Raw genomic sequence first — 14,940 nt, 5'->3', positions numbered from 1 at the left:
TTGTCGCCCCTTTGCAACTGGATAGATACAGGTTGTCACCTTCAACTTCACGTACCGAACAGCCATGTAAGAATGGCTGACGTTGGGGCACAGGCCTACATACTTCACATACGTTTCTCAGACGGAGTTGTAGCCTAACGTGCAGATGCCATGAAAAGAGAACCCATCACCCATATCTTAGTCCCACAGCTAGAAAGGGGGGGAGCCCAGGGCATCTGGCCCCTGAGCCTTCACTGTCCCCCATTCCCACTGTGTTCCATACCTTGCTAACCTGTGACTCAGAGACCCAACTCAGATCGTGGAATTTTCGACAAGATTTCGGGTAACTTGCATGTACCTTAAAGCCCCACAACTCCTCGTCCCTAGCTCCTCTTTGCTGCTGTCGCCTTTCTCCCCCTTTCCTTGGCCCTGGCCTCGTGTATTCATTCGTAAGTCCCCACTTAACACTGAATCAAAAAAGTCACCCCCAGCTGACTCCGTTTGTACTTTCCGAATGATGGCCTCCTGAGCCCGTAACGGCGATGGGATGACCCGCAGATGGCTCAAAGTGAGCCCCCAAAGACCACCGAGTCTCACCTACTCCTTCTAATGTCGATCTTTCCACTGGCACAGTTCACACGGACCACTGGCTCTGAGTTCAGGAATACAGGCTTCCTCCAGCTGGAAAAATGAATGCCAGAGCCTACAGTTCACGGGGTGACTTCAAATCGTGACCACCCTTTTGTTTGAGTCTCACAAGTAGCCACAGCTGACCCCACGCTCTGCTCTAGCCTTCCAAGGCTTGCGACGAGAACATCCTAAGCGTCCCCAGCCCTGCACCTGCTGTCCCCTCCCCTCACAGCCTTAGAACACTGGGACAATGGGACAGAACTCTTAAAACCGGGCTGTTCCGGCCTTCGGGGTGGGTGGAGTCAAGGTGGAGCCACAGGTTGTGTGGATGGCATGAGCAGCTCACCAAGGGCGGTGTGAGAAGTGGGCACCATGTCTGAGGGGTGAGTGAGGAGGAGTGAGGAGTGGAGCACCCAGGGCTGGGAAAGCAAAGAACGAAGGGCCTCGCCTGGTCCCGTCAGGCTGGGGCAGGTGGGCCGGGAGGAGGGATGCTGGGAGAGGGGCTTTCTGTGCTGGGCCAGCCTGGCCGGGCCCCTGGGACATTCACACAGCAACCCTGGCTGCTCCGGCCTGTGGTCAGCTTTCCCTCTTCAGCCTTTCCTCGGACCAGTTTACTTATTCCAGGATCAGGGGAAGAGACCTTCTCCACATTCATCCCTCACCCCCACTTCCCACCCACCATTCTAGACCCTTGCAGCCTCCGCGGGGCCGCACCCTCTCCCCGGAGGGACCCAGTGCAGACTCCCAGAGGCCCCTTCCTTCCTGGGAGCTCCCTGCTTATCCCCCAGCGGACTCCCTCCCGGTGATCCCAATCTCACACCTTCTCTAAGCCTGGGCATGAGTTCTCTGTAATCACCACCTCACTCCCCCCGGCGACTCCTCCCTTCGCCGAACTCCACCTCGGCCCCATGGGTAACCTTAACCTCTGGAACCCGAGTTCGCACTCCTCACAAGGCACGGCAGCGCCCCTCCCCCTGCTCCCCCCCCCCCCCTCACTGTCCCCACCCTTCCACGGCTCAGATCGCCCCACGCCTGCTGCCTCCTCTCCCCTCCTCTCCAGAGCGTACCAACGCCTCTGGGACACCTCCACGTGGCCCTGCAGGAGCTGCTGGACCAAGAGCAGCCCCTGCTCCAGCCCGTGCCGGACCGGGAACGGCAGTCGTTCCAGTACAGGCTCTCGTCGCTCTACCTGCACTACCTGGGGCTGCTGCGCCGGTTCGACACCCTCCATGACCAGATGGTGCAGCCGCAGAAGCGGCGGCTGCTGCGGCGCCTGCTGGACAGCGTGGCCGGCCGCGTGCTGGAGCTCAAGGACGACCTGGTGCGCGCGGACCTGAGCGAATACCACCGCCTGGACCGCGTGCTGCACGACCTGAAGTTCACCACGGTGCGCGGGCCACGCCCACTCCAGCGCCCGCCTCCGGCGGCGCCGAGCCCCGCCTCCCCCACCTGGGGCAGGAGGGGGCGGGGCGGGGCCGGAGCGCGACCGGCCGCGGAACAGCCCTGGGGTTGGGACCCCTGCCCCGGAAGGAGGGTGGGGCAGATCAGCGGGTTGGGGTTGATCGGGAGAAGGGTTTCAGCGAGAGGGCGTGCGCGCTACCAAGTAGCTAGGGGGTGGCTAGAAGAGTCAGGCCGGAGGCCCCGTGAGGCCGGGAATACTCACCAGCCACAGGGGATCGGCGAAGAGAATCCCCTGCCGGCTTGCTTCTCGAAGTGTGGTCCTTGGAAGCAGACACAGCGGCATCACCTAGGCGTTTGTTAGAAATGCAGAATCTCCGACCACAGCTCAAACCCACTGATCGGCTTGAGCCTTTGAACAAGCCCCTCAGGTGATTCTGACGCACGGCCAGAATTGGAACCACTACCCATCACCTATCGTGACCCTCCAGAACTCAGCTCTGGTTACACCGTGGAGCAGGGGGATAGAGGCATGACCTTCCGGGGGGGACCTGCCCATGACCCATAAATCTCCCACCCCAGGGCTCTAGGATGAAGGAGAGCATCACCAGGGTCCGTGTAAGCAGCTGAAAGTGGGAACGATCGGCCAGATGGCCTGGGTTTTGATTCCTGACCCTCCTTCCCCCGCTATCGCCCCAAAGGCAGACCTGGAGGTTCCAATCCCCAGATACTTCCTGCTGGAGCAGTCCAGCATTCTGAAGGAGCGGGAGCTGATGCTGGCAGAGATCCTGTCGAGAATGGAGCCAGTGACCTCCAGGGAGGTAAATCAGGGAGACACCCTCCCAGATTCTCCTCATACCCCGCTCCCAGGAGAGAGATGCCATCCTCCAGGACACAGAGAGGACATCCCCTGCCCTATAGCCACCTCCGAGCGCTCTTTGGGTAATCCCTGGCCTGCTTCAAGGACGCTCTTGTGCTCCTTGAAACCTTCTCACACCAAGATAGAGGACGGGACTGGGGCACTTACGTGCCCTGGGAGGATCACGTCCCCAGCATGCCCTTTGGCATGCCAAAGGCTGCCAGCCTGAATACAAGCCCTCTCTCATCTCCCCCTGAGCCTTTGCCTATGTTCTGGCCAGCGTTTTCCAGAACTGCGCCGGACCGAGGCCATAATCCTTCTGCAAAGGGCTGAGCGGGCCAGGCAAGGCCGGCTCCGAGCCATCTTCATGCGAGAAATTCGGAAAGAGGAGGAGCGGGATCGGAAGATTCGAGAGGAAGGTTGGCACAAGTTCAGTCAGGACCAAGCAGCTGTCACCATTCAGAAGGTAATCCCCCAGCACCCAGGAGGAAGGTCCGGGTAGAGTCCCCTCTTCCAGGAAGACTGCCTGGCTCACCAACCGAGGGCAGAGGTGCAGGAGCTTGGATTCTGTTGCCCCGCGGCTAGATCCTCAAACTAGGGACCTAAGCAGTCAATAAGTGTGTATCTTATTTGTTTATTACTTATTCTACACCTCTGTCCCCCAAAGGACTCGTAGTGGGATATCATAAAAGCCCCAGAAACAGAAGGATCGTTAAAATTAGGGGAGAAGGGGGCGCCTGGGTGGCTCAGTCGGTTGGGCATCCATCCAATTTCGGCTCAGGTCATGATCTCGCGGTTTGTGGGCTCGAGCCCCGCCTCCGGCTCTGTGCTGACAGCTCGGAGCCCGGAGCCTGCTTCGGATTCTGTGTCTCCCTCTCTCTCTCTGCCCTTCCCCCACTCACACTCTCTCTCTCTCTCTCTCTCCTTGAAAAATAAATAAACATTAAACAAAAAATTAGGGGGGAAGGATCCATAGTAAGTGAAGCACAGGCTGCCTCCCCCCTGCCCAGTGCCCACCCCCCCCCCCACCCCAGCCCCCAGTACTGGGCTGTCCTCGGCTCTGTGAGCAAGCAGCTGGAGGCCTGGGAGAAGAGCCCTGGGCAAGGAGTCAGGAAACCTGGTCCTGTCTCAGCTCGGCCCTCACGGGCTCTCGGACCCGAGAGAGGCCACATCCTGTCTCTAGCCTCAGTTTCCTTGTGTCAAAAATGTAGTAATTAATCAGGGGAGCTCCACAGTCCTTACAGCGCTGATGTCTATGTGCCTGGGGGGGAATCAAGTAGGTATTCCAAATGCTGTGGGAATCCAGAGAGGTAGAGCGGGGGGTGCTTCCTGGAGAAGGTGGCCTTTGAGGTCCGTGTCAAGAGATACACAGCAGATTAGAGGGCGGGACTGAGAAGGAGGGAATTCCTCGGGGCCCTGGGGAAGCAAAAGCTTGGGGCTGGACTGTGTGGGTGCACACCAGCCCCACCATGTTCTGGGCAGCCCCTGCTTGCCTGCGGGCTGCCCTGGGAGGTGTCCTCCCCAGCAGTCCTCACCCACCTCCTACCCCCAAGCTCCCCAACCAGACTTTCCTTGGGAAAGTGGCTGGTGCTTCCCCCTGGAGGCTGATGGCACGAGCCACGTCCCTGCAGAAATGCAGCATGGGAGTGTCTGGGCCCCTGTGTCCCCCCAGGTGTGGAAGGGTTACCTGCAGAGGAAACGCACTCAGCAGGACCGGCGAACTGAGATGGAGTTCATCGGCATGGTAAGTGCCCCCCTCGCCACGGCCACAGGCCAGAGCACGAGGCGGGCCGGTGCGTGGGGTTCCCTCCCTTATTTTTTTGTCAGAGTGCAGCCCTGCATAGACCCTCACCGCCCACACACCTCCCTCCACTCAGGACTGTGGTTGGCATGGGTGGAGGGGTTTAGGCCTTGCGGACCCTGGTTAAGGGATCCTTCAGGGCTTGCGAAAGAGGCCAAAGGAACAGAAAGCCACCAACGAGCCGGGTCCCTTGCCACCTTTCCCTCTCCAAAACCCGTGGAAGGGTCTCAAATGTGGGGCGGGGTGAGCGATAGCAGCACGGAGCATCCTGGACCTCGCGTTTGCTCCCCTGGCTGGAAGGAGAGGCTGGAAGGAGAGGCGGCTCGAGCGGCCCCAGCAGAGGGAGGAGGCCACAAGGCTAGTGGGAGCATCGCCTCCCTCCCCGCCCCAGGCTCTTGCAGCCTCTGGGAGAACCGTGAGGGCCAAGTTGGGATGGGGGCCACATCCCTTCCACAGCACAGTGTTTCGGGCCACGGTCTCCCCCACTTGTTCTGCGGGGGCCCAGACTGGCTTCTCCTCTGCTATGCAGGGACTAGAGCTGAGTGTTACCCATGTACATGGGAAAGGGTGTGCCCGGTGGGGCAGTGTGGGTGGTTACAGTGTGTGTAGACAGGCAGGGTGAGCAGGCCCCACTCCTTGAGAGGCCTCTGCTCTCTGATGGATCTTACATCGGGCTAGTCTCTGCTGACTTAGGAAAGGAAGGCCCTGGTGGGGGTGCGGCTTCCTGAGAGTGGGCTTTGCAATGTGCAGAGGCTGTGAAGGCCTCCTGATAAAGGGAGTTGGGGAGGGGCCGGGGCCCCAAAGGGATCAGAGACAAAGCCTGGGGTGGCTCTTCCCGGAGGCTTGGGGGCTTCAGAAGGAGGGAGGGTCCAGAGGGCACCGCAGGGGAGTGGAGGTCAGACTTGGGGGTTTGGAGAGCAGGGCCCCCGGGAGGCAAGAGCAGGCAGAGGGGAGGCGAGGGTCAGGCCTTGGGGGGAGGTGGGGGGCATGGCATGGTGGTGGGTGAGGAATGAGCCTGGCCGCCCGGGCCCATCAACAGTGTGAGCTCAGCGTTTTCAGTAATTGTCTCTGCGCAGAGTGATATTTAAAATACATTTGGGAGCCAATGAGGCGGGAAAGTGGCTGCGAGAGCGGCTGCCAACACGGGCCGCTGGGGCGGGGGTGTGGGTGGGGGCTGGGGCCGGAGGCTCACAGGGGAGGGTGTGCTTGGGGGGGGGGGAGCGGGCAGGGGGGCCGGCCCAGATGCATCTAGCGAACTCATTATCAGAGTAATTTACACAGGCGAGTTTTGGCTCTAAACACAATTTCTCCTGCTGCAGGCCTGCCCGTTGTTCCGTGTGGGCGTGTATGCAAGGCCTCACGTGTGCGGGTGTGCTGGGGAGCGAGGGGGGCAGGTGTGTGTGCCTGAGGCCAGGGGCTGGGCCCGCCCCCCCCCCCCCCCACCTCCCACTCCTGACACCCTGGACCTCTTCTCCTCTTCGCCAGCTCCCTTCGCCTAACAAGGTGGAAAGCTTGGGTATCATGTTCCAAGCTGGCCTCAGGGACGATGTCCGGAGGCTCTGCCAGATAGAGAAGGAGGAGGAGCTCCAGCTGGCGATGGTGAAGACTCATGATTCTCTCAGAGAGACAGAGGGACCTGACATAAAGGAGAAACTGAAGGAGCAAATCCGACAGTGGTTTATTGAGTGCCGGTCAGTGTCCCCAGCCTCAGCTGACCCAACCGATCCCTCTCTCCCTGCTCCGCACAGCGTCCCCACACCTGCTCTGTGCTCTAGTCCAGGCGGATCCCTTTTCTCCACTCACTCCCATCCCCCTCACTCGCTGCGTACACACCTGACTTCAACCTGGGGCCCCCAAGCTACAAGACCATCTCTACACATGACTTCTCATTTCCCCCGATGGAAGAGAAAATGCCAAAAACATATGGGGAAAGCAACCATGGAAGCCCCCTGAGGAACCTCTCCTTTCTAATCTGTACCTCTCTGTTCCTTCCCTCTTGTTCTCTATCCCCCTAGTCCTTTTTCTTTCCTCATCGTTCCCTCTGTTTAACTACCCGTCCATTCACCCACTCTTCTACTCACCCCGTCCATCCATCCATCCATCCATCCCCCCACCCATATCCACTGTCCATCCACCCATCTATCCATCCATCTATCTACCCATCCAGCCATCTGTCCATCCACCCACCTGTCCATCTCTCTGACCATTTTATGTTCACTTAGTGCCCTTACTGGTCGATTCCCTGATTATCCAGATGAGTCTTTAGGTGGATCCTACCTGATCTTTGCAGACAAGACTCCAGAACAGGTACCCTATAAGTGGGGACAGGAGACTTTTTGTGGTAGCAGGGGTCTGAAGTTATAGAGCCTACTGAGTGAAAACTGAGGGTGGTGGTGGGCGGGGGGAAAGGTCAGCCTCAGTGAGGGCAGACGTGGCTGGAGGAAATATAGGTAGCTAGCAAGACTGCGTGGTGGGGAGTGGGTGCCTGTGTCTGGAGAAGGCATCTTTGGCCAGGGAGAGAAAACATGTCTGCTGAGACTTTTGTGGCTCCCGGCCTCCATGGGCCAGGAAAGAGCAGCAGCTCGGATCAGAACACCTGTTCACCTGGTGCCCCTTTTTTCCTGGACCCCAGTGAGATCTCTGGGCTCTCAGCTATCTGGCCCCCACCCGTGGCCCTTGTCTACCCCCATCTACCCCCGTCTCCGGTCCGGGATCTTTTGCTCCCATCGAATCCCTTGGTCTTCTCTGAAACCTCTTCCGTCACTGATCACAGCTGAAAATGGAACTGGAGGCGCAGGTCCAGGAGAGCAAAAAAAAGGACCAAGAGAAAAATAAGGAAAAAGAAAAGGAGAAAAAAGAGAGGAAGAAGAAAGGGAAGGAAACAAAGACCAGGAAGGGGGTAAGACACCTCCCGGAGGTGTGGACCAAGTGGGCAGGGGGAAGGGAGTCTGAGGGAGCTCCTGGTGAGAAGCTGGTCTGAGGGGAATAAGGGCCAGAGATCTTGGGGGGGGGGGGTCAAGATAAAAGGATATTTCTATCCTAGGAAGCAGACGCAATACTGAAAGTCTCACCATCCAAATTTATACCTGTGATTAATGCCGCACACGAGGAGTATATAAGTAAGAGGGGAAGGGGCTGCGGAGGAGTGTCTAGGCCTTGTCAGGGCCTTGGGGTGACCCTTGGTCCTGGGGAAAGTGGACATACGCTGTGTGGGCCATGAGGCGGCAGTGTGGGGTGCAATGGCGTAGGCCGAGGGGAGAAGGCCGAAGGGGGACAGAAGTGTGAGGTATGGGTGATGCCTTATGACTTCGGATCCGAATCCTGAGGCCTTGGGATCAGGCCTCTGTGGTCCGGGTAGCAGCAGGTGCCAGACAGCCCCGTGAGGACGGAGGTCCCAGACTGGGGCAGGTTCCTGGCCAAGTGCGCGTTGAGTGCGAACGCGCGAGCCGATGCGCGCACGCGTGCCGGAGCGTGTGCGCGCCCCGGGACTCTGAACGTCATTCCTCTGTCCGTCTCTCCACGGTCAGCTGTCTGGAGACAGCGGCATGAGAGCGTACACCCCAATCAGAGTTTTGACCCCGAGATGCTCCGGGTGGAGAAGAGGAAGGAAGTGGAGCAGGAGATCCGGATACAGGTGAGCGGGCAGGCTCGGGGCCTCCCTGCAGGCCTCCTCTGTGTCCCCACCGGGGCCCCCGGATGCTTCATGCGCTTCCCCTCAGCCCCCCTCCGTCCTCCAGCCTGCCCCTGCCCCTCTTCTGTAGCAACCTCTGTGAGCCGCCTTTTCTAGAAGGTATCCTTCTAGCTCCACCTTGGTCCCTCTCGGTCCTACCGTCCTCTGTGTCTCTGTGTCTCTCCAGACCCTCTCTCCCCGGGGTGCAGATGCAGACTGGGGTGGGAGGGGGAATGGCAGGGGCTCTGAGCTGGGGTCTCGCCCACCGGCCTGCCCATCAGCCCTTAAAGGGTTCCTGCCATGTGGATACTGTGATCTTTCTGACACCCCTGAGGTAGGCGCCATGATTTTCCTGACGTCGGGAAACATGCAACCGCTCGAGTCACACAGACTTTGAAGGGTGGGTCTGGGGCTTGAACTGAAAGCCAGTTGACTGCATCCTGGAGCTTCTCCCCATTGGAGAGCAAGGCTCCCGTGTAAGCGGGATGTGGATTAGGATTGGGTGCGGACCGGTGCAGGGGCAGGGGCAGGGGGAGGGACGCAAGGCCTGAAGGTTCCAGAAGAGTGTGTAGGAAGGTTGTGGGTGGCCACCCGAGCTGACTTCCAGGGGCCAGTCTCGTTCTTCTCTGAGGCAGCCCTCCTCCTTTCCGCCCCGTCTCGGTGTGGCCCTCCCACCCGTCCTCTGCAGCCCCTCACTGCCCACCCCCCCCCCCCCCACACTCCCTGCTGTCACCCAGGTGGATGAGTTGATGCGTCAAGAGTTGAAGAACCTGCGCCTGGCTGTGGACAGGGAGGAGGAGAGAGCCTTGAAGGCTCCGAAGGCAAGACCGAGGGCTAAGACGAGGACACGCACACAGCGGGGGAGGCAAGGAACAGAGGACAATTGCCTGTGTGCTTGTTTCCAACCAGAAAAAGACCGGGAAGAAAACTGGGAAGAAGAAGGAAAAAGATCTGACCCCAAACAGGTAGCAGACCCTTACTGTGGGGGGGGGGGGGGGCGGGGGGAAGCCCCGGTGCAGGACAGGTCTGACTTCCGGGCCTGGTTCTGTTGCTGCGGGACCTAGAGAAAGTCACTTAACCTCTCTGGCTCCCTGTCCTCCCCAACCAAGTACCTGCCCTGCCAAACTCACGGGATAGCCGTGAGGATCAAATAGAAGCATGAGAAAGTGCTTTGAACAGGATGGCGCAGAGGCAGGTGTGAGTGGAAGAGTGTCCTCGGCGCTCCCTCCTTCCCGGTCCTCCCTCCCACCTTTGCCGTAGTCAACTGTGTCCCTGCCAAAGCCACCTGCCCCCGGCCTCCACCTTGTCAGTGGCCCCTGTCTACTCACGTCTTGGGTGAAATGAGTCTCAGGTACATTGATGTCAGCCGCCCTAGTGCCTACGGGAGTGTGTACGTCTTCAGTGTGGTTTCTAGGAAGACGGTGATATGTCGCCCAGACCACTGGGTTTCGGGTGATGGAACTTTGGGCCGTGAGCAGACTGACGGAGGGAGTGTCTCCGAGGGCCCTGGGCCTCCTCACACCCCACTCAACCCCCAGAGCACCCGCTGTGGGCTGGCTGCCTTCTGGGCCAGCGGGTTGGTGCTGTTCCTTCGTGTGCCGGCTGGCCAGTGGCACCGTGGGTATTTTTGAGCCCAGCTATGGGGCGCGAGGCCCCTGCCACCTGTCTCCTCGAGTCTGTAGCACCTCCCACTCATCTCTGTCTCCACTTCCCTTTGTCCTCGGGGGCCCCTCTGTGCTGTCCTCTGCAGGACCCTGGACTCTCTGTTTGAAGAGCTTGTGGTCTCTGGCTTCCTAAGGAAAAGTCAGACTGTGGCCTTGAAAGACTACATTGGTGAGACCCCTCCCCAGTGCCTCCTCCCGGGCCACGGCCTTTCCCACAGCCAGCTACCACCCTGTGCAGCGAGCCTTCTCCACAAATGGCTTTCGGCAACGCCCCGGTGGGTGGCACTCACCAGGTGGCTGCCTGTCCCCCCCCCCCCTGCCCCCAGGGGACTACCTCTATCTTGGATCCACGCTGAGTTTGGCAAACAAGTTGCCTATGCCTTCCCTGTTTGACATACGACAGAACGTGGCCTTGTACGCGGTCCTTCGGCTTGGTGAGATGCCCTGCGGAGAGGGAAGACCCAATGCTGGCAGGTGGCTCGAGGGGGAGACTGGGTGCAGGTTAGGGGGGCTGAGGTGGGCATGTCCCCCGTGCCGTGGACCCATGCTGGAGGCCGCACCCAGATGGGGCCACCCCAGAAGTCATGCGGGCCCTTGACCTACCGAGGAGACCACTTTGCCGGCCCCTTAGCCAGCCCCAAGTGATTTCCCATAGTCTGTCCCGTTCCCGGAAGACCAGGATCCTTCTGAAGTGGTGGGTCACGTGCCCTTTAGTTCCACCCCTTCGTAATCCAGATGTAGGAAGAGACGGTACAGAAAACAGAAAGGGCGTCGAGGTGGGGAGGGGTGGGGGGTGGGCATCGGGGGTAGAAGGCCCCCTCCTGACCCCGCAGGCCATTGACGGCCATCCCGGCTGCCTCTCTCAGCGAGCCCGCCAAGGGCTCACAAACCCCGGGAAGGCAATGCAGCCAGGATCTGAACTTCACCCCACCCAGCCTGCGGCCTCTGGCCTCACCTTACCCAGCGGCTCCACCCCCACCCCCCTGCCGGTCTACCGCCAGCCTCTGGCCCCTGTTTCCTCCTTCAGGCTCCCCAGATATACACTCCATGGCTCCCCTCATCCGTTCCATCCTCCTGGTGGGCCCCTCTGGCACGGGGAAGAAGATGTTGGTCAAGGCCGTATGCACAGAAACCAGTGCCAACCTGTTTGACCTGTCACCTGACAACCTGCAGGGCAAATATCCTGGCAAGACCGGGGCGCAGATGATAGTGCATATGGTCTTTAAGGTCTGGGTCCCCCGACTTGGGCGTTTCTCGTTCTCAGGCCGCGCCGACATGGCGGGGTGGGCTTTATGCTTAGGAGGCCACCCGTCTGCCCACTTGGTGTGGCTTCAGGAGCCGGTGAGGTTTCCCTCCCACCCCCTGCTAGGAGCTTGCAGATACCTGAAGCCCTGGGGTGGCAGCGGGGGGAGGGCTGTGTGCGCACTGAGCTGTGATGGACAGTGCAACAGGCCGAGACGGGGGGGGGGGGGGCAGGCAGTGCGTGGGAAGTGGGGGCTGGAGACTCAAGGCCAGCCCCGACCCCCTCTTGGTCCAGATGGGGAGGTAGGTGACCCTTGCCCAGGGACATCTGACGTCAGGTTTTTACTCCCTGACCTGTCCAGGTGGCTCAACTCTTACAGCCCTCTGTTATCTGGATCGGGAATGCCGAGAAGAACTTCTATAAGAAGGTCCCAAAAGAAGAGAAGGAGGTGCGGGGACCCGGGTGGCCGCGTGAGCCACGGGCAAGGCTGGCGGTCCCTGGCTTGTTCACGTCAGCGCCAGACCTCGCTCACCGTGCGGCCTTGGACAGGTTCCTTGTCCTCCCGCTGCCTTGTCCTGATCCTTAAAGCAGGACTGAGAGCCTCTCCTGGCCGCCTCCCGGGGCCCATGTGAGGCTGAATGTGGGCGTGTCCTCTGAGAGAACTCAGAAGCCCCTAGAAGTCACCAGGTCTCAACCCCCTCCCCTCACCCCCCACCCTGGCCTCTCACCCCGAGCAGATGGAACCGAAGCGAATAAAGAAGGATCTCGCCAAGGCCCTGCGACTGCTGCACCCGGGAGACCGTGTGATGCTGATCGGGACCACCAACCAGCCGCAGCTGGCGGAGATGCAGGGGCTGTGCCGGACCTACGAACGGATCCTCCTCGTGCCGCGGCCCGATTATGCTTCTCGCTACGGTGAGGTCCTGTGACGTGGAGACAGGCCAGACAAGGGATCCAGGCCCACCCCACCCCCCCCTCCCCCGCCCCCGCCCCCGCCAAAGCATCCTCACCCTTCTTCCCATCCCCACAGCTGTTCTGAGACCTCGCCTCCATGGCCAGATGTCCTGGAAGGGCAGCTGGACAAGCAGCCCAGTGGCCCGGGCCCTGGCCCAGCTCCGAGGTCCTGGGCCGGCCACTTAAGTCCTCAGCGTCTCATTTCCTCGTGTTAAGTGGAGACGATGATTCTCACGTTCCTGGGAGGGGAGGCAGCGATGAACAGAGAGCTGCTCTCCAGAAGCCTGGTTCCGAATACAGGCAGAGGTACTCACTGCCTCTCCCTGCCCTGTGTCCTCCCCCAATGTCTGCAGTGCTCTGGAGGCAGATGATAGAGGCCCACAGAGTCCACGTGACCCAGGGCCTGGACATCAGTGCCCTGGCCAAGGTATCTGATGGGTACACACCAGGCCACATTCACCAAGCCGTCCAATCAGTGCTGACCGAGCGGCGGGTCCTACAGTTGTCAAAGAGGCCCCTGGTGGCCTCGGAGTTCCTGGGGCATCTGGCGAAGCTGGAGCCGGTGTACCGGGAAGAGGAGGAGTCCCTGAAGGTGAGGTTTTAGGGCTGGGGGGAGCAGGGAGGGGGAGGAGGGAGGGTCTCGGGCCAGCACAACCAGGGGGTCAGCCCCCTGAAGCCCCAGGCCCACAGCGCCCCTTAGATCCTTCCCTCTGCTCCCCCATGGAGTTGAGCTGGGCAGGGAACAAGAAATCTCAGGGACGGAAACATGGGCAGGACCCGCTCACCCGGTTTCCTCAAGGGCAGGAGCCTGAAAGTGCCACCTGTGTGTTAAGAGCCCTTGGTTGGCCCTGGCACCAGGTGACACTCACTTTCTCCACCTCAGTCAGTGCCCACCGGTGCCCCGGGGTGGCAGGATGGCCGTGGGAGGACAGGACAGAGGGCTCGCCCCCGGCAGTGGTGGACCCTGTGGCCCGGAGTGTTGGGGGGGGGGGTGAACAAGGAAAACCAGGACTCCAGCAGGACGCCTGACTCCAGGAAGAGAGGAGAAAAGGCTGCTGAGGACACGTCTGTGGCTAGGGAAGGGCAAGGTCAGGAGGCAGGTCAGCAGGGGTGGATCTGCTGCACTTACCCTCCCCCTCTTCCTCCCACCCAGGATTGGTACTTCAAGACCCCACTGGGCAAGAAGAGGCTAAAACTCAGCAAGGACCAGGATGCTGAGGAGGCCAAGCTGGCAAAGGAGAAGAAAAGGAAGTGATGGCTGAGGCCAGGGCGCCCGGGCTTAGCAAGGGGGACTGGGCGGTGCCCGCAGGTGGAGGGCCGGGGGCAGAGACATAAACGCCCACACGGCTTGGGGAGCAGCTCTCTCTGTCCATCTCCATGCTTCCCGCCCCTGCTCTGTGCCCCCTGCCTGTGCCCAGGCTCCCCCTCATGCCGCACCCCTCCTGGTCCTCAGTCCTCGCCCACTCATAGCCTTCTCTGCTCGTGTCCCAGGTCCTTGTCCTCTGACCCCACCCAGGCCTTCATCTCCTGTCATTTCCTGTCCTGGCTCCCCAGCTCTCTTCCTCCTGGGGGAGGGGGTGGTGTTAAGAGAGAACAATAGAGAGAGCCAGGAGAAAGGGGGGTCTCCACTAAGTCTGGAAAAGGAAAAAAACAAGTGTGGCTGTCGGCAGCCCCCGGTCCTCGCCTCACTCGGTACTAAGTCTCTGTGTGATCTTACACAGCCCCCTCCGGTCGCTGGGCCTCAGTTTCCTTACATGTAAACTGAGGAGAGGTTGGACCAGCCACCCTCTGAGGTCCCCGGTGCTCTAGGGTTTGATTATTCTGCAAAAGTGTGCCGGGGGGTGGTGAGGACTCTTAGGCAGCAGTGGGGTGGGGCGGAGGAAGGTTCTAGGGAGAAAAGGTGTAATAGGCGCTGGCTCTACAATGTGTGGTCCCCACATCTTTCTGAAGCGCCCCCTGCCCACCTGCCCGAGCTCTTCCTCTGACCCAGAGCCTGTCCCTCAGGGGGCCGGTGGGACCAGAGGATGGGACCCAGGGCCGCACGCCCCTGGATGGAAGTTCATCTGTGGGTCCCCCTTGCTGGGGAGGGAAGAGTTGGGGGCACTGAGGGCTGAGAGCCCCGGGCTCTCTCAGAGGAAGCAGCATAAAGAGCGTGTCAGTTTGGCACGCCTGGGTGGCTCGGTCGGTTAAGCGTCCAACTTCAGGTCGGGTCATGATCTCGCGGTTCGTGGGTTCAAGCCCCGCGTCGGGCTCTGTGCTGATGGCTCAGAGCCTGGAGCCCGCTTCGGAGTCTGTGTCTCCCTCTCTCTCTCTCTGCCCCTCCCCTGCTCAGGCTGTGTCTCTCTCTGTCTCAAAAATTAAAAAATTAAAAAAATTAAAAAAAAAAAGAGTGTGTGAATAGAAGTCAAGGTATATTCTGCCGCTCATGGAGGCCAATGAGAGCCAGACGAGATGAGACCCGAGGAGCAAGCCCAGGGCAGGCGGTGGGGCTGCCCGGGGATGGGTTTCGAGTTCTCTTTCTCCCTGGTTTCCTTCTTATCTCTCCAAATGAAAGTAGTCTTGTTATCCTGAGACCCATTTCCTCCTTCTCACCCCCCGACTGAGGCCCCTCTAACCTTGGCAGGCAGACATGGGAGATCCAGGAGACATCCAGGGAGATGGAAGGGTCAGACCTGGGGTGGCCAGAGGGGGGCAGCACCTAGCGTGGACACTGGGAGTTTCTGTTGCTGCCTGTGGACCGAG

At 60.2% G+C, this 14,940-nt stretch overlaps 1 protein-coding gene across 1 annotated transcript; it reads left to right on the top strand.

Moving 5' to 3' along the window:
* The first annotated feature begins 981 nt into the window (after nt 1-981).
* Nucleotides 982-14,389, top strand: IQCA1L (IQ motif containing with AAA domain 1 like). The gene is given in 20 exon segments (XM_047848852.1): nt 982-992; nt 1,670-1,692; nt 1,695-1,996; nt 2,709-2,828; nt 3,147-3,332; nt 4,539-4,610; nt 6,153-6,358; nt 6,890-6,974; nt 7,441-7,566; nt 7,711-7,786; nt 8,195-8,301; nt 9,075-9,158; nt 9,247-9,302; nt 10,088-10,170; nt 10,328-10,435; nt 11,029-11,228; nt 11,606-11,692; nt 11,982-12,159; nt 12,552-12,790; nt 13,352-14,389. Coding segments are annotated over 20 exon segments (2,451 nt in total). The 3' UTR covers nt 13,454-14,389.
* Nucleotides 14,390-14,940: the final 551 nt, after the last annotated feature.

Source organism: Prionailurus viverrinus, chromosome A2, assembly GCF_022837055.1.
Source record: "Prionailurus viverrinus isolate Anna chromosome A2, UM_Priviv_1.0, whole genome shotgun sequence".
Classification (NCBI taxonomy): domain Eukaryota; kingdom Metazoa; phylum Chordata; class Mammalia; order Carnivora; family Felidae; genus Prionailurus; species Prionailurus viverrinus.
The sequence above is the reverse complement of the archived record's forward strand: the minus strand, read 5'-3'. Positions and strand labels throughout refer to the sequence as shown.